The sequence below is a fragment of the Triticum aestivum genome, chromosome 5B, assembly GCF_018294505.1.
Source record: "Triticum aestivum cultivar Chinese Spring chromosome 5B, IWGSC CS RefSeq v2.1, whole genome shotgun sequence".
Classification (NCBI taxonomy): Eukaryota; Viridiplantae; Streptophyta; class Magnoliopsida; order Poales; family Poaceae; genus Triticum; species Triticum aestivum.
The window spans coordinates 211,630,976-211,658,542 of record NC_057807.1 but is presented as its reverse complement, the minus strand read 5'-3'; the positions used below and the strand labels follow the sequence as shown (position 1 = coordinate 211,658,542).

Sequence of the window (27,567 nt, the reverse complement as noted above, 5' to 3'; positions counted from 1 at the left end):
TTATATCATTTGATCTGACAAATGTTATCTCCTTGTTCACTTAATTGTGGAAATCCATCTTTTGGAAATCTTGATGAATTGCCGTTGAGTTCACCGGACACCTCCTTGTCCTCTCCTTGGTTTAATGATGGACTCTTGTTAACGGAAATCACTTCATAGTTCATTTCCCCGAGAATCTTACAATGTCTTCTCGTCTATTTGTGTCGCACCCTTTTCTTCTCAGGCATCCTGAGTCTGAGGTATCATGACACCAATCGGATCTGAATCTTGGTCAGATATGATGGTTGGGACATATTTCCAAGAGTTATAACATTGGTATTTATATGACCCGGTAAGGTGGTGTCATGCCTAGTACACCTGGCCAGAGGACCTATTGTTATAGTTTCCTTGTCAGCAAGGCTATCGATTCTTCCATGAGGAAATTGTAAGACTTATTCTATAAGTTGTTCCTGAGGGATCCTTTGTGAATCCAAAGTCCGACCTTTGCTTGAAGACCATGACAATGCTATCTCGAAGCATGTCTGTGGTACTCCGATTTTCAACAAGAACATTTAAAGCCCAATGCTAAATGTTTCTTGATCAATTATCCAAACACCGCTGTGTGGGTAATGTCATAAAAATTTTCTCCCCTACCTAAAGAGTTTTCTACATTATATCCTGACATGGATATCATGCTCTGCTTGTCCTTGGGAAGGATATACCCTTGAAATATGTGGTTAAACATAATTTCCTTTCCACTGTTCTGTTTAATCTGATGATCATATTTTCCTTCCATTGTTGGTTTAACCTTTCTTGTGAACTATATGATCTGAGCAGTAATATTCTCCTGCTTATGTAAACACCTCGTTGTACAATTCTGTCAGTAAGACCCTGTTACTTTTGTTGATGACATTCCGGTAACCACCGATGGACGAGAACTTCGCCTACTGGTCCGCCTCGTTCAACGAGCAGGAAAATGGTTCTCTTCGTCCCTCGCCCTTGGTACCGACATTGTTGCCGACATAACTGACATGCTACACTCTGACATGCCTTGCTATCGTGATCGTACAAGATGTCAGCCCCCCCCCCTTTCTACTTTTAACCCACGTGGTGGGCCCATAACCCACAGGTCCCAGGATCGAAACCTGACTCTTCTGTACCACCTGTTGTCAAAGTTATTCCTTGTGCTTGACTTTGTATGTAATTCACGGGCCACTTGCCTGTTCATCTATTCTGGTATCGGACACAATACTTATTCCCGTTGCTCAGAACCCCTTTCGCACTCTGCTTCAGGCAATGAACGATTGCCTATCCGCTTGAAACTTCTTATTGCACCGTCTTACTTTGCTCTCGATATGTGTAATTTGTTCAACTCGAGAGATACTCTTATGTTCATTCCTGGGATACCCCCAGATGAATTTCCCTTATAACATCCTATCATTGTAGAGCTCCTTACCTATTCGTAAGTACGATGGAGTTCCCCGAAGAAAGGACCACAACATCATCATGATACTTTGGAATAAAGAATTGAAGACATCAACGAAAGGGATTAACTTCTTCAAGAAGATCCATTAGAATAACCAGAACCCCCCCCCCCTTACTCCCCTCTTAAATCTCCGGACGAGATTTCTTGTAGTGGAGGAGAATTGTGACGCCCGGATAATTAGACTACAGTAATCCCAAGCTAATGATGCCACATCACCTCCTTTACTGTGATTAAACTCACGTTGATTCGAACCCGATTCAAATTCAAATTTAAAACATAGGCAAACAACAAAAGTTTCCAAACTTTAAAACTAAAATGTTCGGAGTGAACTAAATAATGCAGCGGTAATTATGGTGGAGAAACCAAACTTTGATAAAGTGTTTAAAGGCTCTAAGATAATTAAAACAGTAGTTAAAACAGTTAAATACATGCCTATTGAATTTTATAAAATATTAAACTATTTTATTTTCGGTTGAGAATTAAGGTGGCAGTAGTATATTTATAAATACAAATTTAGGTGCTAGTGTTTTTATAAAACTGTAATAAAAGGGAACTTAAAATAAAACAGAAAGTAAAAAAAAGAAAAGAAAAGGCAAAGCAAAAACAAAAGAAAGAAGGAGACCCCTTGCTGGGCCGTGGCCCAGCTGGCCATCGGGCCCCCAGGCCGGCCCAGGCGCCCCCCCTCTGCATAACCCCCTCCCACCGAACCCTAACCCTATCCACTCGCCCCACCCCGCTCGCCCCCCTCCCTCCCCTAGATCTGGATCGGGAGAAAAGGCGCCCCGCCGACGCCTGGAACCCCCGCCGGAGCCGCCCCGCCGCGGCCTGCCTCATCACCGACCCCGACCCCGTCGCACCTCGCCGGCGCCTCGACGCACACCGCCGTCGCCGCCCGTCTTCGCCCTCCTCCACGACCGGAGCTCCTACGCCTCGTCGGACGCCGTCGTCCTCTTCGTCGTCAGACCTCCCCGAGCCCTCCCCGAGCTCACTCTCGCACACCTGCAGGGCCCAGTGAGCCACCACCCTCCCCTTCTCCTCTGCCCTCTCTTAGCGTCTCTCCCCATCGCCGCTCACCATCTGAACGCGCCTCGACCGCGGTCACCCCACGCTGGCCGCGTCAAGCGTGCGTGCCCGGCCACGCGACCCACGCGCCCGCGCCTCGCCCTCCCCCATCTCCGGCGCGCTCCAGCGCCCGCCCGTGGTCGTCGTTCCCCGCGCCACCTCCGGCCCCAGCCGGTGCCCCGATAGCCTCCGCGCCGGTCAGCGCCCGTCTCGCGTCACCGTGGCCGTTGCCCCGTGGCCGTGCCCTGTCTCGCCCGCGGCCACCCCCTGGCCGCCCCCCCCCCCCCCCACTGTGCCCCGGTGGCCTGCGCCCGCCCCATCGCCCCGAATGGCCTCGCCCGTGCGCCGGCGACCATCTGCGCCTGTTCGGGCTGGTGCCCGCGCCAGCGCCCTGTGCCCGTTCGGCCGCAACGCCCGACCCGCTATGGCCCCTGGGGCCTATGACAGATGGGCCCCATGCCCATAACGTTTAAAAAAAGGGGGGAATTAAAAATAAAAATAAAAAAATAAAAAAAATGGTTTAATAAAATTAATTATTAAATTAATTAATTATCTAATGAATTAATTAAGTTAATTAATCCGGTTTAATTAATTTAATTAACTAGTTAGGTTAATTAAATAATAATTAAATTAACTAATCTGTAATTAATCTAAACAGAGAATGACAGGTGGGTCCAACTGGACCCACATGTCAGGTTGACCAAGTCAACTCTGTTGACTGCTGACGTCAGCATGACATCATGCTGACGTCATAAATCCATTTTTCGAATTAATTAATTAATTAATTAAATTCCAGAAATTAATAAAATCTTTAGAAAATCATATCTTTTAATCCGTAACTCGGATTAAAATATTTTCAACATGAAAGTTGTTCAGAACGACGAGACGAATCCGGATACGCAGTCCGTTCGTCCGCCACACCCCCCTAACCTATCGAACCCGCAACTTTCCCCCTCCGGCTCCTCTGCCCGAAAACACGAAACACCGGGAATACTTTCCCGGATGATTCCCCCCTTAACCAGTACCACCTCATACCGCGCTAGAACACGTCTAGCTCTGCTTGTTGACCTGTTATGCACTTGCTTGCTATGTATTTACTGTTTCTCCCCCCTCTTCTCTCCGGTAGCCCCCGTGACGATGCTGATGCCCCTGTGGACGACTACGTCACCGACGACCCCTCTCTCTTGCCAGAGCAACCAGGCAAGCCCCCCCCCCTTGATCACCAGATATCGCCTATTCTCCTCTATACTGCTTGCATTAGAGTAGTGTAGCATGTTACTGCTTTCGTTAATCCTATTCTGATGCATAGCCTGACATTGTCGCTACATCTGTTGATACCTTACCTGCAATCCTAAATGCTTAGTATAGGATGCTAGTTTATCATCATTGGCCCTACATTCTTGTCAGTCTGCCTTGCTATACTATCGGGCCGTGATCACTTGGGAGGTGATCACGGGTATATACTATACATACATACATACTATACAGATGGTGACTAAAGTCGGGTCAGCTCATTGAGTACCCGCAAGTGATTCTGACGAGGGGGCTGAAAGGACAGGTGGCTCCATCCCGGTAGAGGTGGGCCTGGGTTCCCGACGGCCCTCGACTGTTACTTTGTGGCGGAGCGACAGGGCAGGTTGAGACCACCTAGGAGACAGGTGGGCCTGGCCCTGTTCGGCGTTCGCGGATACTTAACACGCTTAACGAGATCTTGGTATTTGATCTGAGTCTGGCTACGAGCCTATACGCACTAACCATCTACGTGGGAGTAGTTATGGGTATCCCGACGTCGTGGTATCAGCCGAAGCACTTCAGACGTCAGCGACGGAGCGGCGCGCGCCGAATTGGACTGGAACGCCACTAGGCTAGGTCTGCTTTCGGCCGCGTACGCAACGTGCAGGTGTGCTATGGGCGATGGGCCCAGACCCCTGTGCGCTTAGGTTTAGACCGGCGTGTTGGCCTCTCTGTTGAGCCTAGGTGGGGCTGCGACGTGTTGATCTTCCGAGGCCGGGCATGACCCAGGAAAGTGTGTCCGGCCAAATGGGATCAAGCGTGTTGGGTTATGTGGTGCACCCCTGCAGGGAAGTTAATCTATTCGAATAGCCGTGATCTTCGGTAACAGGACGACTTGGAGTTGTACCTTGACCTTATGACAACTAGAACCGGATACTTAATAAAACACACCCTTCCAAGTGCCAGATACAACCGGTGGTCGCTCTACCTCAGGGATATGAGGAGGGGATCGCCGGGTAGGATTATGCTATGAGATGCTATTTGGAGATGCTACTTGGAGGACTTCAATCTACTCTCTTCTACTTGATGCAAGACGGTGGCTGCGAGAAGCGTAGTCTTCGACAGGATTAGTTATCCCCCTCTTATTCTGGCATTCTGCAGCTCAGTCCACTGATATGGCCTCCTTACACATATACCCATGCATATGTAGTGTAGTTCCTTGCTTGCGAGTACTTTGGATGAGTACTCACGGTTGCTTTCTCCCCCCTTTTTCCCCTTTCCTTTCTTTCTGGTTGTCGCAACCAGATGCTGGAGTCCAGGAGCCAGACGCCACCGTCGACGACGACCCCTACTACATTGGAGGTGCCTACTACTACGTGCTGCCCGCTGATGACGACCGGGAGTAGTTTAGGAGGATCCCAGGCAGGAGGCCTGCGCCTATTTCGATCTGTATCCCAGTTTGTGCTAGCCTTCTTAAGGCAAACTTGTTTAACTTATGTCTGTACTCAGATATTGTTGCTTCCGCTGACTCGTCTATGATCGAGCACTTGTATTCGAGCCCTCGAGGCCCCTGGCTTGTATTATGATGCTTGTATGACTTATTTATGTTTTAGAGTTGTGTTGTGATATCTTCCCGTGAGTCCCTGATCTTGATCGTACACATTTGCGTGCATGATTAGTGTACGATTAAATCGGGGGCGTCACAATACACACTTGAACATTAGCACCAGAACCAATCCACCAAAATGATGATTGAAATGCTGAAAGAACAATAGGCAAATTATCATACCATCAATATTATTAACGGTCACAATGTTGACATTCTTGGAGCCTGTTACCTCTGCGTCCATGTTATGGGCACTTGGAAAAGTGTCCGAGCTTCCGCACTCATTACACTCCAGCTTAGTCTTATTCATCTTCTTTTTCGTGAAGGCAGTAGTTTTGACATGCTTGTTTTTCCCTTTGTCCTTGTTGTGTGGGTATCTCTGCACAATATCGATGCTAAACTAGACCTCACCTCCTTTCTCAATAGTGTCTTTAGCAATAACTTTCTCCTCAACATCAAGAGATGATATCAGATTTTTAACTGATATCTCATGTTTCTTATGTTTCCTAGTAGTGGCCAAACTCCTCCATAAAGGAGACAGCTTTGCAATCGTGCACCCAGCCACAAATTTATCGGATAAGACAGACTAAGGAGTTTTAATTCCTTTACAATGCATTGTACTTCATGAGCTTATTCAACTACAAAACAGTCAATAACCATCTTGTAGTCACGAAAATGGTGTAGATTTCACTGTCTACATCCATTGCATCGAATTTAGCATTAAGTGCCTCACATATTTGTTTCTCATCTTGTATCTGCATATCGTGCTGGACTGTGGTCCATCAGCAACAATATTCCCAAAGAATTCTACTCTCCAATAGAACTTGAGTAGCAGAAATTGCACTCTCCAATAGAACTTGCTCATAACCAAACAAGATGGCATGGGCGCAGCACAGGGTGTATTTGCTGCACGGCATGTGCCGCCCGGTGCAGACGTGCATTTTCCAACAGCAAATGGCATCCGTTCCATTTGTTTCATGTTTATAACAAAAATGCTGATACATTCTCATCCAAAAACGTTGCTTCCATCGGTTCCAACTTAATCTCTTGTTACAATGGTACCACAAGGAAGTGGTGAATATATAAATCAGATGCTTATACAATATAATTTAGGCTTATCAGTTATGGTGACGTGTATATTATACAGGGCAAAACTCACCATCTAACGCCTACAAACAAGGATAGGGACATATAGGGTACACCAGGCCCTTCAAGGCTATCTGACTTATTATGTGTGCCAATAATCAATCAATCGATGAGGAGCATAAAAATCTCATCCAGATGCAGCCGCAACTCTCGCCACGTCGTTGCTCTCCTCTTTATCAAACTCCTCCATCAGCTCCCGTTGCCGTGGTGTCAGCTCCCTACAAATGGCACAGACAAAACAATATGTTCATTTTGGTGTTTCATTTCTTTCCTTTTCTTCTGTCAACTGAAATTTAGTTGAGGCAAAGAAACATACGTTGGGACTCTGATGTTGAAGTGAACATAATGGTTCCCGTACGATGACGAATTCTTCGCCTTTATTCCTGCAAAAATAAAGAGAGGGAAAAGGCACGTGCGTTAATAACATTTGGATCGAAATCCGATGACCCGGATAAAGGGGTTTCTTTTAGGGATTTAGGTGACCACAATGACCAACCTTTGCCCCGTAGGACAACCTTCTCTCCTGGTTGCGTACCTTGGCGAACCTAGACAGGGAAAACCAAATGCAACGTGAGCCTTAGGAAATACAGCATCATCCAACAAATACAAGCAGCATAGTCAGCTTGTGTCATGTACCATAACCCAAAAACTCAACTCAATAGTCCATGTATACCTACCTTGACTGAAACATTTCCGGTGAGGGTAGGTATTGTAACAGTCCCACCTAGCACAGCCTGTAAATCAAGCAGTTTTAGATACCCAAAAATATACGAAGCAATGCATGACGGTAACATATGCATCGTACTTTCATCTTTCTTTCTTTTTTAAATAAACTAACTCACAGAGCCTAATACACATCGGAGCTGTATCAATGGCCTAACAGTATCGGGCAAGTCTGGTGATACTGATAGGACGATTGTGCAAAGTATCGGTGCATAGTAGGAGGTGAGTTGGTGACACAAGGGCAGAAGACGTAATTTGAATATTTGTTTTCCAGAAAGAAAGATGTGATCTGCATAATGCAGTTACTTAAGAGTTCAGATCGGTGAAAAGAACAAAGGGGAGGGCAACAATAGTAAGAGAGTTCACCTGGGCCATGCTTAGAACAGCATCAACATGCACATGGTTGCCTTCTCTACGGAAGATAGGATCCTCTCTGACCTGTAATAGGAAAATGAGTATTAGGGCTCCTTTACGAAAGCACATACAAATGAAGATTCTTTTTTCATAGAAAAATATTGAAGAAATTAATAAATTGTCCTGACTAACTAGACTCCACAGTGCAGCAACACAAACAAGCCATAATTTCACTTGAAACATACTCCCTCTGTAAACTTCTATAAGACATTTTAGGTCACTACTTTAGTAACCTAAAACGTCCAATAAAAGTTTACAGACGTAGTACCAATTTAACTGACAGATAGAGTTGGAAATTTGACCAAAGAGAAATGTAACCTTGATAGTCAAAAGAAGGTCACCAGGTTTATTGCGCTCCGCATCTGCACCACCCTGACCACGAACCTTTATAGTCTCATTGTCATCAATTCCTGAAGAAGTGTTCTAGTTATGTATAATACACATAAAAATGTAAGTATTTTCCTAGACTCCAAAAGAACTCGCACAGTTGCATACTTGTAGTAACAACTACTAAAACATTAACAGAAAAGGAAGAATAATTAAATAGAAGCATATTTAATAGAACAGTGAAATGAGCTATTGTCGTTAAACAGGGCCGGATATAGTGGGGGTGAAACATTTTTTAGTATGTACTGAACACTAAATACCTACAAGTTAATGCAACTTTAAGACTACCTGTCGAGATTATTTTTCGAGAAAACGCAAAAGCTTTGTGTTTCATTGTATTGAAAAGAAGGAATTTGGTACAATCCTCCTAGGAGTCTGGTTACAAGGCAAGTACAGGCACATTAGTGAACATCCCAGGTTTGTGGTAGAATGGCGCATAGCCCTAGGGCCCCTGCTCTGGCCCAAAGTGCAGCCTCGTCTTTGATCGCAGCGATCAGAGAGGTGGTCGAAGGGCGAGCACCCTCGAAGACGCAGCCATTGCTATGTTGCACGGATACTTCAGAAAGTGCGCGTATCCAGCCGGATACTGCCCCGATACTCGGATACTGCCCCGATACTGCCCGATACGTATCCCGTAAGTATCCTGTGATTTATTGATTTAAAATAAAGAAAATAGTGTTTGATACGTCTGGGATACCTCTGGGATACGTTTTGGATACGGCAACCCTTCGTTCGACGTGAAAAACCGAAAACTCCTCGATCCCCTCCTGGTGCCGCACGTCATCAATTCCCAGCTCGTCCCCTCGACTCCTTGGAGCAGGCGAGCAGTCGCAGCCCGCAGGTCTCCAACTCTCCATAAATTCTCAGCTCCAGTCCTCTCCTCCCCCACATGTTCTTCTCTCCTTTTTCACTTCTGAACTCCAATCCAATCGACGCTGATCGGTCGTCGGCTCGTCGCCGGCAGAAGACATCCGTGTCTCCCCTGCAGGAGGTATGTTCTCATCTCCCTCTCTTTCTCTGATCTCTCTTCTCCATCTCCTCTGAATTCTGTACGTAGGTGTTTTAGGTTTAGATTTTAAGATTAGATCAGATTGTCTAATCTGTTTTCCTAATCTCCTCCTTTTACCATGCAGACCGGCCATGTCTAGTAGGTCTTCTTCAGTTAGAACTGAAGCAGGCAGTGGAGGTAGCATGGATGCAGTCCATGTATTGGCTGCTGCTCGTGTGATTCCGGAAGATGATAATGAGAAGAAGCCTTTGTGGAGGTACGTCCAGACGTTGGAAAATACTAGGAAAGGGAAAGGAGGCAACAAGAGATCCATGTGTAGGCTTTGTGAGTATGTTATCAATGGTAGCTACTCAAGAGTAAAGGCACACCTTTTGAAGATTCCTAACATGGGTGTGAGTTCATGTCAAAAGGTCACTGTCGATGTTCTTGTTCAGTTGAAAGGTGAGCAAGAGAGAGCCGATGCACTGATTGAGAGCAATAAACCTAGAGAAATCCCACTGCCAACTGAAGGATTTGGAGCAAATGCAAGAAAGAAAAGGGGGGGTAATCCAATTGAGGCATGCTTTGACATGGAAGCTCGCAACCACCTTGATGCATTGATCGCAAGGATGTTTTACACAGCAGGGATCCCATTCAATGTTGCACGTAATCCTTGGTTCAGGGCAGCTTTCATCTTTGCTGCCGGCCATGCCAATTCGTTGGCTGGCTATGCCCCTCCAAGTTATGATAAGCTCAGGACCACTCTTCTGGTGCAAGAGAGGACACATGTTGATAGAATGTTGATGCCCATCAAATCAACATGGAGCAGCAAAGGTGTGACTATTGTTTCAGATGGATGGTCTGATCCTCAAAGGCGTCCATTACTTAATTTCATGGCTATAACAGAAGATGGGCCCATGTTTCTAAGGTCAATTAACACCGAGGGAGAGGTGAAGTCAAAGGAGTACATCAGGGACAGGCTTTGTGAAATTATTGAGGCTGTTGGACCAGCAAATGTTGTGCAGGTGATAACAGATAATGCATCAAACTGCAGGGGCGCAGGTCTGTTGGTGCAAGAAAGGTATAATCACATTTTCTGGACTCCATGTGTTGTGCACACTTTAAATCTTGCCTTGAAGAGCATAGGTTCAGCTACTAGCCAGGATGACCCTCTTTATGATCATTGCAATTGGATTAGTGAGATTGCAGCAGATGGCTTTCGCATAAAACATTTCATTATGAGTCATTCCATGAGGTTGTCTATGTTCAATGCTAGTAGTAAACTGAAATTGCTTGCTGTGGCTGATACTAGATTTGCTTCTCAAGTTGTGATGTTGAAGAGACTGGTACAAATAAGACAAGCTCTAACAATGATGGTGGTGGGGCCAAAGTGGAATGACTACAGAAATGACAATGTAGAAGGAGCACGATTTGTGAAAGAAAAAATACTGGATGATGATTGGTGGAATAAGGTTGAGTACTTCATTGAATTTGCAGAGCCAATATATTCTATGATTAGAGCAGCTGATACAGATAAACCCTGCCTTCATCTGACCTATGAGATGTGGGATATGATGATTGAGAAGGTGAAGGAAGTAATATACAGGAAAGAAGGTCTAGAACCCCATGAAGAATCCCCATTCTTCTCTGCGGTCAATGATGTCTTAATTTTTCGCTGGACAAAGAGTAGCACTCCGCTGCATTGCTTGGCTCACTCGCTCAATCCCAAGTAAGTTAATTGAATTGAATTTAATTGCTTGCTGATTGTTGCGTTTTCTAATCTGGTTGTTGTTTTCTCCTAAGGTACTACACTACAGCCTGGATTAGTGAAGTTCCAGGCCATCAAGCTCCACACATGGATCAAGAGATTTCAGATGAAAGAAATGCATGCTTTAGAAGATTCTTTCCTCATGGGGGCCCAGAAATGAATGAACTGAAACAGCAGTTTGCCAACTTCAGTCTTATGGGTCCTGGATTTAATGGTTTCGACTCCATTGAAGATAGATCTTTGCTAGAGCCGAAGCAGTGGTGGGGGATTCATGGAAATTCTGCCCCGGCTTTGAGGACCATTGCTCTGAAATTACTTGGGCAACCAACCTCCTCTTCTTGTTCTGAAAGGAATTGGAGTACATATGGCATGATACACAATACATTGAGGAACAGGTTTTATACTCTTCTACTCCTATTTATTTTTCAATGCAACGCTCGTCGATTTTAGCAAAATTTCAATGAGAATTGACTATCTTTTCTTTTCCTGTAGGCTCAACCCTGCACGTGCTGAAGATTTAGTTTTTGTGCATCAAAACTTGCGCCTTATTTCAAGGAAATCACCAGAGTATATATCTGGCCCATCCAGATTTTGGGACATTGGAGGAGATAGATATGAGCTGTTCGTTGGTGGTGCTGACTTCCTGCAGCAAGCTGAACTATCACTAGATGAGCCTGAACTGGAGGACTTGCTGAATGAAATTGAAGCGTTGGATGTGGATTAGTGAGGTGGATGAGAGAGCCTTATTGATTTGTGAGCTGGTCGTGATGTGAACTTCATTTTATTTTGTGAGAACCTGAACCTAAATTATGATATTTATCTATCTATGCGACTATGTGCGTGTGAATTTGATGTGCGGATTGTGAATGTGATTACCTTATTTGTTAAGCAATTATTATGTCATTAATCATTGACATCGTCCATCCGAAGAAATGCAGTATTTGTTAAAAAATTGTGAAGACTTCAAATTTTTAATAGAACAGTATGTTTCCTACCAAAAACTCATTATTTTTTATATCTTTAATAATTAATATGTATATACAAACGTATCCCCGTATCCTAGTTTTTAGAAAATTGACGTATCGGGCGTATCCCCGTATCGCGTATCCGATACGTATCCAAGTATCCGTGCAACGTAGGCGATGCTTCCAAATCATCCATGGCACGAGCAGGGTAGCGGAGGCAAGACCCTTGTGCATAGGCTTGGGCGTGTTCTGTCTTGCCATTCGCCACCAATCGTGAAGTGTGGTGTCGTTGTTGGGCGGCGGGCAGGAGAGGCGCAACCATGAGAGGATCGCGTGCCACACCTGTCGGGCAAAGGGGCATCCGAGGAGAAGGTGATGCAGCGTCTCCGGAGCCTGATCGCAAAGCAGACAACGTTGTGGGTGTGGCAGGTTGTGGCGCGCGAGGCGATTGGCCGTCCAGCAGCGGTCAAGGTTGGCTAGCCAGTGGAAGAAACGCACCCGCGGCGGCGCCCAACACTTCCAGGTTAGCCTCCAAGCCTGACAATAGGTGGAGCCGTGGAAGGTGGCGAGATATGCGGACTTGGAGAGTACTCTCCATTCGTAGTCCACTTCCAGTGAATGCTGTCCGGCTCATTGCTGAGAGTGGTTTGGGCAATCAGGCGCCAAAGGCAGAGGTATTCGCCTATCTCCGGGATGCCAATCATGCCATGGATGTCGGTAGCCCATTGGTTTCCATGGAGGCCGTCGGCGACAGTTCTGGACTTGCGGCGCCGTTTGGGGATGCAAGCTTATAGGAGAGGTGCGATCTCACTGGCGGCGCGGCCGTTAATCCATCGATCTTCCCAAAAGAGGGCATGCAGGCCATTCCCAATCGTCCTCATGCGAGAACTGCAGGTCGAGGCCGCTCCAGGCCCTCTCGTCACCGGCACGGCTCAGCCATAACCAGCACGTGCGCAGGCGAGTCCGGTGCACTCGAGGTCGTGCACGCCAAGGCCACCAAGCGGGATTGGCCGAGAGACGCGCCGCCAGTTAACATGGCAGTTACCCCCATTGGCTTTAGCGCGGCCTGCCCAGAGGAATCCCCTCTCGATTTTTTCCAGAAGTTTGAGGGTCTTTTTTGGCAGCGCGAGCACAAGGAGTATATTAGTACCAATCTTCAAGAACAAGGGGGATGTTCAGAGTTGTACTAATTACCGTGGAATTAAGTTGATGAGCCATACAATGAAGCTATGGGAGAGAGTCATTGAGCACCGCTTAAGAAGAATGACAAGCGTGACCAAAAATCAGTTTGGTTTCATGCCTGGGAGGCCGACCATGGAAGCCATTTTCTTGGTACAACAACTTATGGAGAGATATAGGGAGCAAAAGAAGGACTTGCATATGGTGTTCATTGACTTGGAGAAGGCCTATGATAAGATACCGTGGAATGTCATGTGGTGGGCCTTGGAGAAACACAAAGTCCCAGCAAAGTACATTACCCTCATCAAGGACATGTACGATAATGTTGTGACAAGTGTTCGAACAAGTGATGTCGACACTGATGACTTCCCGATTAAGATAGGACTGCATCAGGGGTTAACTTTGAGCCCTTATCTTTTTGCATTGGTGATGGATGAGGTCACAAGGGATATACAAGGAGATATCCCATGGTGTATGCTCTTTGCGGATGATGTGGTGCTAGTTGACGATGGTCGGACGGGGTAAATAGGAAGTTAGAGTTATGGAGACAAACCTTGGAATCGAAAGGGTTTAGGCTTATAGTAGAACTAAAACCGAGTACATGATGTGCGGTTTCAGTACTACTAGGTGTGAGGAGGAGGTTAGCCTTGATGGCCAAGTGGTACCTCAGAAGGACACCTTTCGATATTTGGGGTCAATGCTGCAGGAGGATGGGGGTATTGATGAAGATGTGAACCATCGAATCAAAAAGCCGGATGGATGAAGTGGCGCCAAGCTTCTGGCATTCTCTGTGACAAGAGTGCCACAAAAGCTAAAAGGCAAGTTCTACAGGATGGCGGTTTGACCCGCAATGTTGTATGGCGCAGAGTGTTGGCCGACTAAAAGGCGACATGTTCAACAGTTAGGTGTGGCGGAGATGCATATGTTGAGATGGATGTAGTTGGGGTAGCACCAATTGAAGAGAAGCTTGTCCAACATCGTCTGAGATGGTTTGGGCATATTCAGCGCATGCGTCCAGAAGCTCCAGTGCATAGCGGACGGATAAAGCGTGCGGAGAATGTTAAGAGAGGGAGGGGTAGACCGAATTTGACATGGGAGGAGTCCGTTAAGAGAGACCTGAAGGATTGGAGTATCACCAAAGAGCTAGCTATGGACAGGGGTGCGTGGAAGCTTGCTATCCATGTGCCAGAGCCATGAGTTGGTTGCGAGATCTTATGGGTTTCACCTCTAGCCTACCCCAGCTTGTTTGGGACTAAAGGCTTTGTTGTTGTTGTTGTTGTTGTTGTTGTTGTTGTTGTTGAGCACGAGGAGTTGGTGGATGGGGATCGCGCTCAGGACGGCCTTGACAAAGGCCAGGCGGCCAGCCTTGTTCATGAGCCAGGCCTTCCAGGAGGGCAGCTTCCCTGCCACCTTGCCGACGGCGGGCTGGAGCTGGGTGGCAGTAGGGCGATGGAGCGTGAGTGGGATGCCCAAATAGGTGAGTGGAAAATCGACGATGGGGCACCCCAGGTGCTGGACGACGTGGGCAGCATCTTCGGTGTCACACCGAATCAGGGTCGCAGCGCTCTTCTGGAAGTTCACCTTCAGTCCGGATGGGCGCCCGAACAGGTGTAGGATTATGACGATGTTTAGACCAAATTATACTATCTAATTATCTATAGTGTAAAGTTTCACAAACTTTGAACTGTGGCACCCCAAGTCTGAGATTCTAGGTCCACCACTGCCGTTAAAAGTACCATCTTTACATTAGTAGTGCTAATAAATAAAGTCTGGAAGGGGAGATCTACTTCTGCATTGTGTCAAGTAGTTGGGTTGGTATCAGTGGTATGTCCACCTAGGTAAGTTAGTCTTAGTTCACACTTTACAGCAAGCACCCGATCAACAAAAATTATATGCAAAATGAATATGTTTGGTTTGTGGCCACGGGCCAAATCTACCCTACCTAGTTTACATGGTTGCCAATCTTTTTGGCATGCCCATGCCCCTTGTTACTCTAGTGCACTGGCATGGGCAAGTAAAACCTTATCCAGAAGAACCCAAGAGCTCTGTATACCCAAAATCATAGTTGCAAGTTACGAGTCAGATATCAAGCGTATACATGGTAATGATTAGTCATTTTTACCAGCCATTATGTCAAGCTTGACTGATTTTTTTCCCTTGACAAGCTGTTGGCCCTTACATGTCTTGCAAAAATTCTTCAAGTGAAACATGGAAAAGCAGATTAAGTTAGGATAAAATCATAGAATAGAAAGTTCAGAATTAACAATTTACTGTACAATCACATTGAGCAATTCATATCATGTACTTGGCATAATGCAGAAATTTCAGGAATTACTACCCCAAATTGTTTAAAGCATCAAAGAATGTAAATTCACCTCATATGACAGTGATGTAACTGAGCATCATAACAGACAGCAACTTCACCTCACATGACAATAATACCATAAAGACTAAACTTGGAGGAACATATATACAAAATAAGCCTTTGAAGCAGAAATGTACCTTCACAATTTTTCCGCTTCCACCGCACCGAGAACAAGTAGATTCAAAACTCAACATACCCCTCTGGATGAATGTCTGTACTCATAAAATGACACTTTTAAGGTCAGGAAAGTAATCTCCGAGTGAAATACTCTGTCAAAACATCATTTAAAAGGAGACATACCACACCAGCACCTCTACAAGCTTTACATGTTTGAGGTATAGTGCCAGGTGGAACGCCACTTCCATCTGCAATCAATGAATGTTACACTTTAGCCATCAAACGAGAGGTGTGGGGGTGGGGGTTGCGCACAATTCAGAAAATTCCTACATCAACGGATAATAGACAGATGATAACACGTACTGCAGGTCCCACAGAGAACATCAGCCTCGTATGTAATAGTTTTTCTGCATCCTTGGACAGCTTCCATGAATGACAATTCAACAGGAACCTACAATTGAGAAAAAGAAAAATGAGCATTGCAACAATATATCAAGTTTAAAGTAACCGTTGCAATGAAGAAGAGTAACCTGGACATCTTGGCCTCCTCTGTCAAAGATCTGGTTGACATGGCAAAAAAATAAAAAAAATCAAGGAACTACTTCATATAATATGTTTATTTAAGTATACATAAGCCTAGGCCTTACACTAATGAATAAAGGAACTGCATTAGGTTAAAAACCATAAGTGCACTACAATGTTTACATGAACACCTTTGTACAAAAAAAAAGTCACGTATGGGCTGTTTGCCCCTTTTCTTCTATCTATATATTTCACATGCAGTTCTCCTGCATGGTTCAAACAAAAAAAGTCCACTTATGTTTTGAAGTCCCTGCATTGAAGGCAATCACATATTTTGAGTTTGTAAAGCACAGCCTCATGGATACAACAGCTTACAGTGACAACCAAAAAATGTACAAGGGCCAATTTACTGATACTAAATAAAAACAAAGGACCTCTTACATCGGTAAAAATATCACTAAATGGATTATCACCAGCAAAGTCCCCACCGCTATCAGGGGAACCATCTGGGCCACCCCCTGATGCTAGGCGCTCATAAGCTTCAACTCCAAGCTGTCAACATGTAATAGTTAATACATAAGCACTAGATTTCGTGTATCTTAGAATTAATTTTAGTGATTAGAAAATCAATGTTATCATTATGTAAGCAAGTTTAGATAAACAGTTAACACAGAAAGAAATGAAATTAAAAACTTGTTTCTTATTTATGATGGCATTGAGTTTATATATTAATATTATTTTATTTTCATACAAAACAAAGTAAGAACCTGATCATATGTTTCGCGCTTATCATCATCCTTCAAAACCTAAGAGAAAATCACAAACAATAGCAGTCTTTTAGATAAACATGTGCCATGGCTCACCAAACAGAATAAATTGTGTCTACGAAAACTTCATACCTCATAGGCCCGGTTAACTTCTTGGAATTTCTTTTCTGCGCCAGAATCATCTTTATTAGTATCAGGGTGGAACTTCTTTGCAAGCTGGAGAAGCATGCCAGTTAAGCTAAAATTTGATGAGCTAACAAATGTTACAAAGGAGACAGAAAGATCATCTAGTACATGAAGATCATGAATTGTTGATCAAACAGCCCGAAGCTATAAAAAATACAATGTAGTTGATCCTCAACGGTAGATCACGAGAAGTTGATCCTTTAGGCGTACAGTCTCTGCAAGGGGGCAGGACTATCTCTCTCATAAGCCATCATTGACAAGAAATAGCTTCTCTACTGGTCCAAAAAGTGCTCCATGTAGGAAAAAAACTATTTGTTGCAGAAGTAAACAATCGCCTGTCTGGAACTTAAGAATGTGTGCACCATGACCCAACTATACTCATTGGATTCTAAAACTAGCACTAGTAATTTCAGTTTAGAAATGTTGAATCGGGAGATGGGTACCTTCACACAGCGCCTCCCCTCCTGTCTTGTTGCCTGCGTGAGTGTGTCTTAGATGTGGCGGCTCACACGGGACAGGGGGAAGAGGGGCTCCTCTTCTAGGTCAGCACCTCTCATGGGCTTGGGCCCAAGAGACAGATCTTGATGGGCTAGGGCCCATACCGGTTCAACACTCCCCCTCAAGATGGGTGGTAGATATCTATCATCCCCATCTTGTCACACGCCAAGTTACAGTCCTTTGTTCCCAGTCCCTTTGTCAAGCAATCTGCAAACTGCTGCCTAGAGCTGACATGAGTAAGGCTGATGATCCCAGCATCAAGTTTCTCTTTAATGAAGAAGCGATCAATTTCCACATGCTTCGTCCTATCATGTTGAACTGGGTTATTAGCAATGGCTATAGCTGACTGATTGTCACACCACACCCTTAAGGGTCCCTTCCTCAAGAGTTTCAACTCGCATAGTAGGTGCTTCACCCAGAGCATATCACACAACCCTTGAGATAATGCTCTATATTCAGCTTCTGCTGTTGATTTAGACACAACATTCTGATTCTTGCTTCTCCATGACACCAAATTTCCTCCCACAAACACATAGTAGCCTGAAGTTGATCGTCTATCATCTTGACAGCTAGCCCAATCAGAGTCACTATAGCCATCCACCTCAAGATGTCCACTCTTCGCAAACCACAACCCTTTACCCGGAGTCCCCTTCAAGTATCTCAGGATTCTGTGAACAATATTAAGATGCCCACTCCTTGGTTCATGCATGTATCTGCTCACCACCCCCACGGCATACGTAATGTCAGGCCTGGTATGACACAAGTACAATAACCTCCCAACCAGCTTCTGATAATCTTCCTTATTCACTAGCTCACCTGATTGTGCTGTTACTTGATGATTTTGTTCAATCGGAGTAGGGGCTGCACGACATCCCATCATGCCCATGTCACTCAAAAGATCCAGGGTGTATTTTCGTTGGCACAAAGATATTCCCTTCTCTGTCCGAGCCACTTCTATTCCAAGGAAGTACTTTAGATTTCCCAAGTCTTTTACCTCAAACTCCTTGCTCAGACACCCCTTCACTCTCTTTATTTCCTCATCATCATCTCCGGTGATGATGATATCATCAACATACACTGCAACAATGGTGATCTTCTTATTAGTGTGTCTATAGAACACCGTGGGATCACCATTACATTGGCCATACCCCATATTCCAAACAGCTCGTCTGAACCTATCAAACCATGCCCTCGGCGATTGCTTCAGACCATACAAGGATTTCTTCAGCCTGCATACCTTCCCCGTAGTCTGTTCTGTGCCAAAACCTGGAGGTATCTCCATGTATACTTCTTCTTTCAAGTCACCATGTAAGAAGGCATTCTTGACATCTAACTGGTGCAATTTCCACCCAAAGTTTGCAGCACACGAGACCAATACCCGTACCGTGTTCATCTTTGCAACTGGAGCAAATGTCTCATCATAGTCAATTCCATAAGTTTGACTATATCCTCTAGCGACCAATCTAGCCTTATACCGTTCCACCTTGCCCTCAGGATTCTGCTTCACAGTAAAAATCCACTTACAACTCACTGCTTTCTTTCCTGCCGGCAATGTGGTTAGCACCCATGTCTTGTTTATCTTCAATGCTTCTAACTCCTCTATCATCGATTCACGCCACTTCGGATCTTGCTTTGCAGCCTTCCAATCCTTAGGGATAGACACAGTTTGCAGAGAGGCAACAAACGCCTTATATGAAGGTGACAAAGCCTTGTAAGACACAAAATTGCCAATATCAAGGTCAGCACAAGCATCATCCTTTGGCAGAGCCTTCCTTGCTACCTCACCCTTCCTTGCCGCTTCACGTGTAGGTTTTCGCAACGCAATGGGCAGCTCCACTGTGTCAGATGAGCTTGCCTCACTGCCTTGCTGCTCCCCCTGCACTCTTGCCTCACTGCCTTGCTGCTCCCCCTGCACTCTTGCCTCCCTGCCTTGCTGCTCCCCTTGCACTTGTGGTTGCCGCCGAGAGTACACCAGGGTATTCGTCTGCCATCGATCCCGAACAGGAACCTGGAGAGCACCAATCTTAAGTGTATCGACAGTTGGCTCGACATGAGCCCGCACATCATCATCAGTGATGGTACTAACCGGAATTGTACCCACTATTGGTTGAACCTGAGCCTGCACATCATTATCAGTGTTAATGTCCACAGAATCACCGTGAGTATGAGACACATCCTTCTCCCCCTCTTGACCATCATGCACAGGGTGTAGGTGGTCAAGCTCTGCAAACAGCAGACTGAGATCAGTCGGCTCACCATAGAATGGCTCAGACTCCCTGAATGTAACGTCCATACTTACAAACCTGCGTTTTTCAGAGGGACACCAACATTTATACCCCTGCTGACTAGATGAGTATCCCAGAAAGACACACTTCACTGCCCGAGGATCAAGCTTGCCAACATATGGTCGGTGATCACGAACAAAGCAGGTACTGCCAAACAACTTTGGGGGAACAACAAACTTATTATCTCCAACGATCAACTCAGACGGAGATTTCATGCCAAGTATCCTGGAAGGTGTTCGGTTGATCAAGTATGTGGCTGTCATAACTGCATCATCCCACAAGAACTTAGGCACATTCATGGTAAACATCAACGACCGAGCAACCTCAAGAACATGACGATTCTTCCGTTCGGCCACTCCATTCTGAGGGGGGGTGTCCGGACATGAAGTTTGATGAAGAATCCCATGGTCAGCCATGAAAGCCCCAAAAATGGTGTTCACATACTCCGTTCCATTGTCCGTCCTGAGCACCTTGACCTGTACCTGAAACTGGTTCTTTACAAGAGCATGGAAGTTCTGAAAACAGCTAAACACCTCATCCTTGTGACGCATCAAGTAAATCCAAGTCATGCGAGAATAGCAGTCAATAAAGGTAGCAAAATACTTCTTTCCATTCATTGACACCACTAGGCTAGTCCATACATCTGAATGAATAAGCATAAAAGGAGATATGCTCCTGAGCCCCTTACTCACATATGAGGCCCGTGTGTGTTTTGCATATTCACAAGCATCACATGTCAGCTTGCCTTTGCCTATTCCACACATAACATCCGGAAATATTCTACTCATCTTATCAAAAGATACATGCCCCATCCTACAGTGATGGATCATCGCATGCTTCTCCTTATCCTCCATGGTCGCAGCACACACCAAGTCCGGCTGCACCTCCTGGTCCATGTACCAGAGCCCCCTACGCCTGGTGCCAGTCCCAACCGTCTGGCTCGTCTGTCGCACCTGAATCAAGCAACCGAACTTGTCAAGGATCACACGACAGTCCATTTGATCAATGAGTGCACTGAAAGAGACCAGATTGACAGGAAAGGCTGGCACATGTAAAACTGACGATAGGGAAATGGTCGGAGTACACCTATGTTTTTAAGGCGACGCCTTACCGCCTTAGGGAGGGGGGGCGCTTTGGCGCCTAGGCGACGCCTAGGCGGGCGCTTTGGACGCCTAGGCGCCCAAAGCGGTCGATTTTCCAAAGCGGAGGGGGAGCGCTTCGTCGCCTAGGCGTCGCCTTAGGGACGCCTTTAAAACATAGGAGTACACTTTACTGTACCAATCCCTATGACTGGTTGTTTTGTGCCATCGGCCGTTTGTATAGTGCCCGTGTGAGAGGGAGGATGCTTAGTGTAAGATTCGAACACACAAGAGTTACTAGCAACATGCTTAGATGCTCCAGAGTCAAGAACCCACTCTGGAGCACTCTCATTAGTAGCAAGAGATGCTCTTTCCGGATTACCTTCATCAGTGGAGGCCCAGTGAGCAAAGTCTCCATAGACAACATCATCTACATCTTTGCCTTTGGACGTCCCAGTGTCTCCTGCAACGGCCATGTGAGCCCTCTGACCCCCTGAGTGTCCTGAGTAGCCACCTCTACCTCTAGAAGCCTGGCCCCATGAGGTCTCTGAGTATCCACCTCTGCCTCTAGCACTTCTACCTCTGCCTGTTCCCCCTCTGTTATATCCCCTGCCTCTGCCACGAGTTGGACATTCTCTCTTCCAGTGACCTACCTCCCCACAGATATGACATTTGGTGGGATCTCCCCACTCCATGCGCTCAGTGACTGCAAATGTCGAAGCTGGCACAACCTTCATGTCTGCATGCTCAAGGGATAGGCGCACCTCCTCTTGAGTCATCGCTGCAATAGCCTCAGGAATGGTAGGCAGACTAGGTTGGTGCAACAGGGAAGCCTTCCTGCCATCAAAGCAACCTTTGAGGCCAGCCAAAAATTTCAGCACACGCCTGCGTGCCATCCACTTATGCCCTGACTCGATTGAAGCCGCGTCATAGAGTTCCAGGGGATCACAGTTATCCTGGTCAGCCCACAGAGCCTGCAGTTCTGCCACGTATGTCATCACTGACATGCCATCATCTTGGCGCAGCAACCTAATCTTGTCCTCGATCTGAGCAATGAGCATGACATTGCCCTTGCCAGAGTACTGAGTGGATAGAATCTTCCATATCTCAGCAGGTGAGGATAGCCCCTCCACAGAGCGTCCAATGGAGGGCACCACGGAGTTCAACAACCACACCATAAGTACAGAGTGGATGACCTTCCACCTCTTGCCCTCTGCACTACTCTTGTCCCTTGGTTCTACAACGGTGCCCAACAAATATCCATCAAGCTCCTTCTGCTCCACAGCCCACAAAGCCCTCCTGGACCAGCTCAAATAATTTGTTGCCCCCTCTAGCTTCATGTCCAGGGGCGACATTTCAAGCTTTTGAGCCACTTCCTGTCGAGGAACGATGGCCCCAGAGTTGGACTCCGCGAGGATCTTAGCGAGCTTCTCCAAAGCCTCGGCAAGACCAGTTGGTTCAGCCATCGTTTGGCGGGATGAGCAGCAACAGCAAAACTCAGCCTCGGAGAGTCTTCTTTCCCAAGGAGCACCACCACCACCACCACAACACCAAGCTCACAACAGCAAGTCCATAGAGAAAAAAAAAATCTCTGTAAAGCACACAAGCGGTCCAGCCAAGGCTCTTCCTGTTCCAGAACGAGCTGTCCAGCAGGCAACCACTCTTTCTTCCTCTGCCGCAGCACCAAGAAGCAGCCGAAAAGCACCAGCAGCTCAGCAAGCTCCCAGGAACAGCACAAGACAGCAGCAGCTGCTGCAGTTCCTCCTCTGTTCAGCAGCACCAACAGCAGCAGCTCCCCGCCTCAGCCAGACTCGCACGCAGCCCAAATCCGCTGCCGCCTTCTTCCTCCTCCTCTTCTTCCCGCCGCAGCCGCCTGCACAGCCCGCAACAGCCCTCCTCGGCCGCCCCCTCCGGCGAGGGACTACGCCGCCACCGTCGTCGCCTGGCTCGATACCATGTTGAATCGGGAGGTGGGTACCTTCACACAGCGCCTCCCCTCCTGTCTTGTTGCCTGCGTGAGTGTGTGTCTTAGATGTGGCGGCTCACACGGGACAGGGGGAAGAGGGGCTCCTCTTCTAGGTCAGCACCTCTCATGGGCTTGGGCCCAAGAGACAGATCTTGATGGGCTAGGGCCCATACCGGTTCAACAAGAAACCTCTCATGACAAAATGTAACAAAAGTGAGGGCACTTTATCTCTTTTAAACAAGAAACTGTAGGCTAACATTGCCAGTGAGCAGGGCCTGGCATTATCTAATTGTTTCTCTGGAATTTTGCCATGTTCTCTAGATCGGCAAGTGCGAGGTGGCATGGCTAAAAAGGTGAAATACAAATAATGTATCTAGTTTCTGAAAGACATCGTGCGACAACAAAAGATGTTCCTGCATCTGCCTCCTCAGAAAGTACACTCTGGGAGGACAATAGGTCTTACAAAGGCAGTATAACTGGTTTCTGCCAAGGCTACCGGCAGCATGCTAATCCACTCTGCAGAAGCCCTGGAAGATAGCACGTCAAAGCTTGTGGCGGTGTGTACAATTAGACCTGAACCACCCGTGGCGAGCATAAACTTCTTAGAAAATCTTAGGTGAGTAGAGATTTTCCCTTCTTTAGCCAAAATTTAAAAATTCCCAAACAGATCTTGGCTAACCAGTCCTGATGAAAGATCCAGCTAGGCATTATTGATCAATTATAGTGCATTTCTGCACATAACGAGCTAACAAGAGAATATGATGGTATGTCCAACATGTCAAATTTCTTTATTTATTTGGTCCAGGCCCTGTTTCATTTTAACCATTCTGGTATAGTATAGTAACATCTTGGAATAAACAGGAACCTCCAGAAAGTTAATCAAGTTATAACTGATCAATAATGAATATCGTAAGCTTTAATTGAGAATAAGTGAATACAGACCCCATAATATGCCTTCTTTATGTCTGATGCAGAAGCATCCGAGCTCACTCCGAGCACACCATAGTAATCCCTTGCATTCACCCTCACTGTGGCTAAAATCATAAAAATAAGTTCTTAACTTCTTACCATAGAAATAAACAAAAGGAACATGGAATTTAGTTACCAAACAAAAAATAACAAAGGGAGTCACACTCATAATTCAAATTAAAGGCAAGTTTGAAGTAAGACTTTTGCATTACAAATGGTCCAAGGCTGAGTGCCTGTGTCTGACAAATGGCAACGACAATATGGGTACTGGTAAATGATAGAATCAAGCATAAATTTACATTGTCTCTTTATACTTCATACAGCCGTCATGGTAAAGGTTCAACGAGGCACTAGGCTTTTGTGCGTATAGCCCGCCTAAGCGACTGCGCAGCAGCAACAAGCTGGGCAGCTCTGGAAAGGAGAAATCGAGGGGGGGGGGGGGTCCGACCATTTCTAAAAGCCCATTTATCCCAGTAAACTGCTGCTTTACTTCGGTTAGGTATGCCCACCTAGGAACACTTCTTTTAACCTTCATAGCGGTGACGTGTTCTTTTAAGGACGAGCAGCAGTAACCCAGCTTCAGGGCCACTCCAATTTGCAGAATTTCAGGAACACTAAAATAGGGAAAATGCAGGATTGCAAACGCCCTCTTGAGTCTTACATGCCCAGAAACCATACGAATTTGCACGAAAGTGTCTTCATTTACATCATACGAAAAACATAGAAAGTAATGAGCCATAGCAATTTCCAAGCGGTTCCGTTAGAATTAAGTGCAAAGTGGCACATAATAAAATTTCCCAAGATCGAAAGTCCAACAATCAAACTAACACTACAGAAAGAATTTCTTTCTAAGGATCGTAACCTACTAAAATTCATTTGAATCAAGACGCCCAATGGCCCACTAGGAAGCTAGAGTCAAGAGTCAGATGAGTGTACCATATTGCTCTATTCATACTTTCATAGTTCGAAAACAGGCAAAAGAAAACGAACACCTGATTTACGTTTGACACGTTAGCAACAAGTTACTAGGAATTTGACAATGTTATGGGTTTGTATACAACTAGCGCCACTTGGAAGATTAGCACAACTAGCGCCACTTGGAAGATTATAAAGTGTCTAGTGGCAACATAATCCACAGAATAATATAACCCTGGCAAGGACAGTGAGAGATATATTATGGTTGACTCCTTTTGGGGATATTGAATCATCAAATCACTCTGTTGGTGAATCAGGGAAAGTGTTCAACACTGGACATAGCAAGCTAGCATCGATATGAGTGACCATAACACCGATGTGTTGTGTTTAATGCAAAGGAAATTACCAATATGCCAAGATGGTTGACACCCACAGACACATACTTTTACTGATAGAAGAAATGCTGGTTGCCTGGACTGAAAGGATTCAGATATGAAATGTTGACTTCATTTAAAAATTGACATAATAACACAGAGGATTTGTTCACTATTACAAGAGTATGATAATCTCGTTTGGTTGAGATACTTATTAGCAGGGACGGATTCAAGGGGGGGCAAGGGAGGGCGAGGCCCCCCCCCCCCCCCCCCCCCCCAAAAAATGATTTTATCTCCCCCTTAGTAGCGTTTAGTTTTTCCCTGAATTACGCAGCTTCCTATCGCTGTGTGAGGAAACGTAAAGCCTCCAAGATTATTCGTGATTCCCTTCCTAACAGCCGACATACTTATAACATATTGTGTACCAAAAGCCCAAAAGCCGGCAAAAGAAAAGGAGAGCCCATCGTGTTTGAAATAGGGTGCAGGCCCAGGTAGTACTTGGCATCGGCACGAACGGACACACAGATCAGTTCTCTCCGCTTCCTGGCTGCTGCGGCGATGAAATCAACGCCTCACGCCAGCTGCCTACTGTCACAGCGGCGATCTATTGCACTATCATTTGGGGGCGGCCGGGCAGCGATCCATTGGCGCACTGCCATTTGGCAGGCCACACAACAATGCGGCAAGGACATAAGGAAAAGGATTGGTTTACTTTCGTCATTAGATTACTTCATGCCTTTAAACCTAAATAGAATTGTAGAAACTTCAAACGTTAAATTTTAACTATGAAATTTCTGATTGCCTCCGTGTGCTTATGCGTACATGGAAAGGAAGAGAGCTCAAATGCTCAATCAATTCATAATTTTATCAATCCAATAAGTTGAGTTCTCAGGACATCATTGCCAGGTTGACAACAGGCGTATAGATCATATACAAGATTTAATTGTCCAATTATGGTTATTTATAGATATGAAGAGGAAGAGCTCAGTTTAGAACATTTTCAAGCCAATCGGAACTAGTAGGCAACTTTAATTCTAAAGAAATTATCTAGACCGTCAAGTGTCAATGATGATGGTTGTAAATTATATTGCAGAAAAACAGACATATTTTGAGCATCTAGGTGTTACAATATTTACCATGCTATGTGATTGCGTCTATTATGACCTCCCCCCCCCCCCTTCACAATTTCGTGGCTCCGTCCCTGCTTCTTTTTCCTATTGCAGTGAAGTACGATAATCTTGTCTGGTTAAGATGTTTTTATATGCATACGTGCTAGCTCTTTTATTTTCCAATAATCAATTAGGGAAGGGATATGTTATTCCATTCAAGCAGAGATGCAATGTGCTGAGGAAAACCATTGATTAACAGAACTCATGCAACTACAATCTGATGTACTAACCGCAGAACAGCTACTCTCAGAGCAGCTTAAAAATAAGCAAACTGAAGCGCGTTAATTACAAAATGCCCAACACTTGGTTTCCAACTTTCAACTCTGACAGTGGTTATAGAACTGAAGTACGCCCGCCTAGGTAGACAAATTGCTATCTAAGAAATGGTATTGCACAGCAGAACACATCAAATCTACCGGAGGGCTTACCATGGAACGACCTGCTCGGACACCACCAACTCGGGCTCCTTCTCTCCCTCGCTGTTCAGTGATCTCGGGTCAGCTTTTCTCGGACAATCCACGCGAAAATCTCGAAATTTAAACTTCAAGCGAGGGGCCTGACCTGGATCGAGAAGCCGCGACGGGGTGCCCCACGCCGACGAGGCGGCGGGGAGATGGCGGGAGAACACCTCGAGCTGGCATGGAGGTAAAATGGGTTAGCCGTGAGGAACCAGGGTTGGATGGGAAGAGAAGCGGGAGGGAGAAGGGGGGGGGGGGGGGGGGGGGGGGGGGGGACATGAGCTCACCTTCGACTTCGAGGAGGTCACGACGGCGGCGAGCCTAGAGGCGGCGACGCGCGCCATGGGGGCGGAGCTGAGGAAACCCTACGTTGTGCAGGAGGCGGAAACTACACGGCAGAACCGTCAAAAAAAAACCGTAAAGGGTTTTAGCTGGGTTTCTTTTCTCAAATACCCACAGGCCACAGGCATGCGTATCATCGCATTAAAGAAGAAGCAGCAAAGAAGCCGGGTATATACAAGATCTTTCAGCCAACGCTAATCACGAGAATTAGCCTCCACATCCACCACGCACACCCACCCTGCCTACTATGATACATGTTTCCCTAGTCCAACCTCATGCCAATGACAACAAGGCAAAGCCACAGAGCAACCCAGTCACGTCACAACCATCGCCGAGACTTATACAACAAGACCAAAATCCAAGGCTAACACATACCAACGTACCGCCACCCATTTGCGCCAAGAGGAAGTCGGCAAGTGAACGGCAAGGCCTGAGCGAACCTAGGGAAGGTACCGTCGTGAGGGGACCAGAGATGGCGTACATTGCGCCCAGGAGGCCCACGCCCAGAGTGGCAGCCGACTGACTCAAACCATGATACGTCTCCAACGTATCTACTTTTCCAAACACTTTTGCCCTTATTTTTGACTCTAACTTGCATGATTTGAATGAAACTAATCCG

General features: G+C 46.0%; 3 protein-coding genes across 3 annotated transcripts; 1 reads left to right on the top strand and 2 right to left on the bottom strand.

Moving 5' to 3' along the window:
- Positions 1 to 6,365: 6,365 nt before the first annotated feature.
- Positions 6,366 to 27,152, bottom strand: LOC123111040 (chaperone protein dnaJ GFA2, mitochondrial). Its single transcript, XM_044531719.1, has 18 exons — positions 26,894 to 27,152; positions 26,710 to 26,782; positions 26,577 to 26,627; positions 23,664 to 23,755; positions 16,840 to 16,923; positions 16,708 to 16,746; positions 16,382 to 16,492; positions 15,949 to 15,978; positions 15,782 to 15,869; positions 15,602 to 15,666; positions 15,439 to 15,513; positions 15,059 to 15,131; positions 7,968 to 8,059; positions 7,602 to 7,673; positions 7,190 to 7,246; positions 7,009 to 7,057; positions 6,829 to 6,895; positions 6,366 to 6,730 (listed from the first exon to the last, which is right to left on the bottom strand). The coding sequence occupies exons 1-18, from the start codon at positions 26,948 to 26,950 to the stop codon at positions 6,640 to 6,642; spliced, it is 1,266 nt and encodes a 421-aa protein (XP_044387654.1). The 5' UTR covers positions 26,951 to 27,152; the 3' UTR covers positions 6,366 to 6,639.
- LOC123111039 (uncharacterized) lies at positions 8,583 to 11,644 on the top strand. Its single transcript, XM_044531717.1, has 4 exons — positions 8,583 to 9,027; positions 9,170 to 10,753; positions 10,828 to 11,187; positions 11,285 to 11,644. Exons 2-4 carry the CDS (start codon positions 9,177 to 9,179, stop codon positions 11,514 to 11,516), a joined length of 2,169 nt encoding a protein of 722 aa, XP_044387652.1. The 5' UTR covers positions 8,583 to 9,027; positions 9,170 to 9,176; the 3' UTR covers positions 11,517 to 11,644.
- LOC123111041 (uncharacterized) lies at positions 20,358 to 23,640 on the bottom strand. The gene is made up of 2 exons (XM_044531720.1): positions 21,138 to 23,640; positions 20,358 to 20,629 (listed from the first exon to the last, which is right to left on the bottom strand). The coding sequence occupies exons 1-2, from the start codon at positions 22,219 to 22,221 to the stop codon at positions 20,586 to 20,588; spliced, it is 1,128 nt and encodes a 375-aa protein (XP_044387655.1). The 5' UTR covers positions 22,222 to 23,640; the 3' UTR covers positions 20,358 to 20,585.
- Positions 27,153 to 27,567: the final 415 nt, after the last annotated feature.

Coding starts and splice junctions, on each gene's coding strand:
- LOC123111039 (XM_044531717.1), top strand. CDS start 9,177: ATGTCTAGTAGGTCTTCTTCAGTTAGAACTGAAGCAGGCAGTGGAGGT. Junction 10,754..10,827: donor GCTCACTCGCTCAATCCCAA/GTAAGTTAATTG, acceptor TTTTCTCCTAAG/GTACTACACTACAGCCTGGA. Junction 11,188..11,284: donor CACAATACATTGAGGAACAG/GTTTTATACTCT, acceptor CTTTTCCTGTAG/GCTCAACCCTGCACGTGCTG.
- LOC123111041 (XM_044531720.1), bottom strand. CDS start 22,221: ATGGCTGAACCAACTGGTCTTGCCGAGGCTTTGGAGAAGCTCGCTAAG. Junction 20,630..21,137: donor CTGGGCCTCCACTGATGAAG/GTAATCCGGAAA, acceptor TGCTTGATTCAG/GTGCGACAGACGAGCCAGAC.
- LOC123111040 (XM_044531719.1), bottom strand. CDS start 26,950: ATGGCGCGCGTCGCCGCCTCTAGGCTCGCCGCCGTCGTGACCTCCTCG. Junction 16,924..23,663: donor TAAAGAAGGCATATTATGGG/GTCTGTATTCAC, acceptor ATGCTTCTCCAG/CTTGCAAAGAAGTTCCACCC. Junction 15,870..15,948: donor GAGGAGGCCAAGATGTCCAG/GTTACTCTTCTT, acceptor TCTCAATTGTAG/GTTCCTGTTGAATTGTCATT.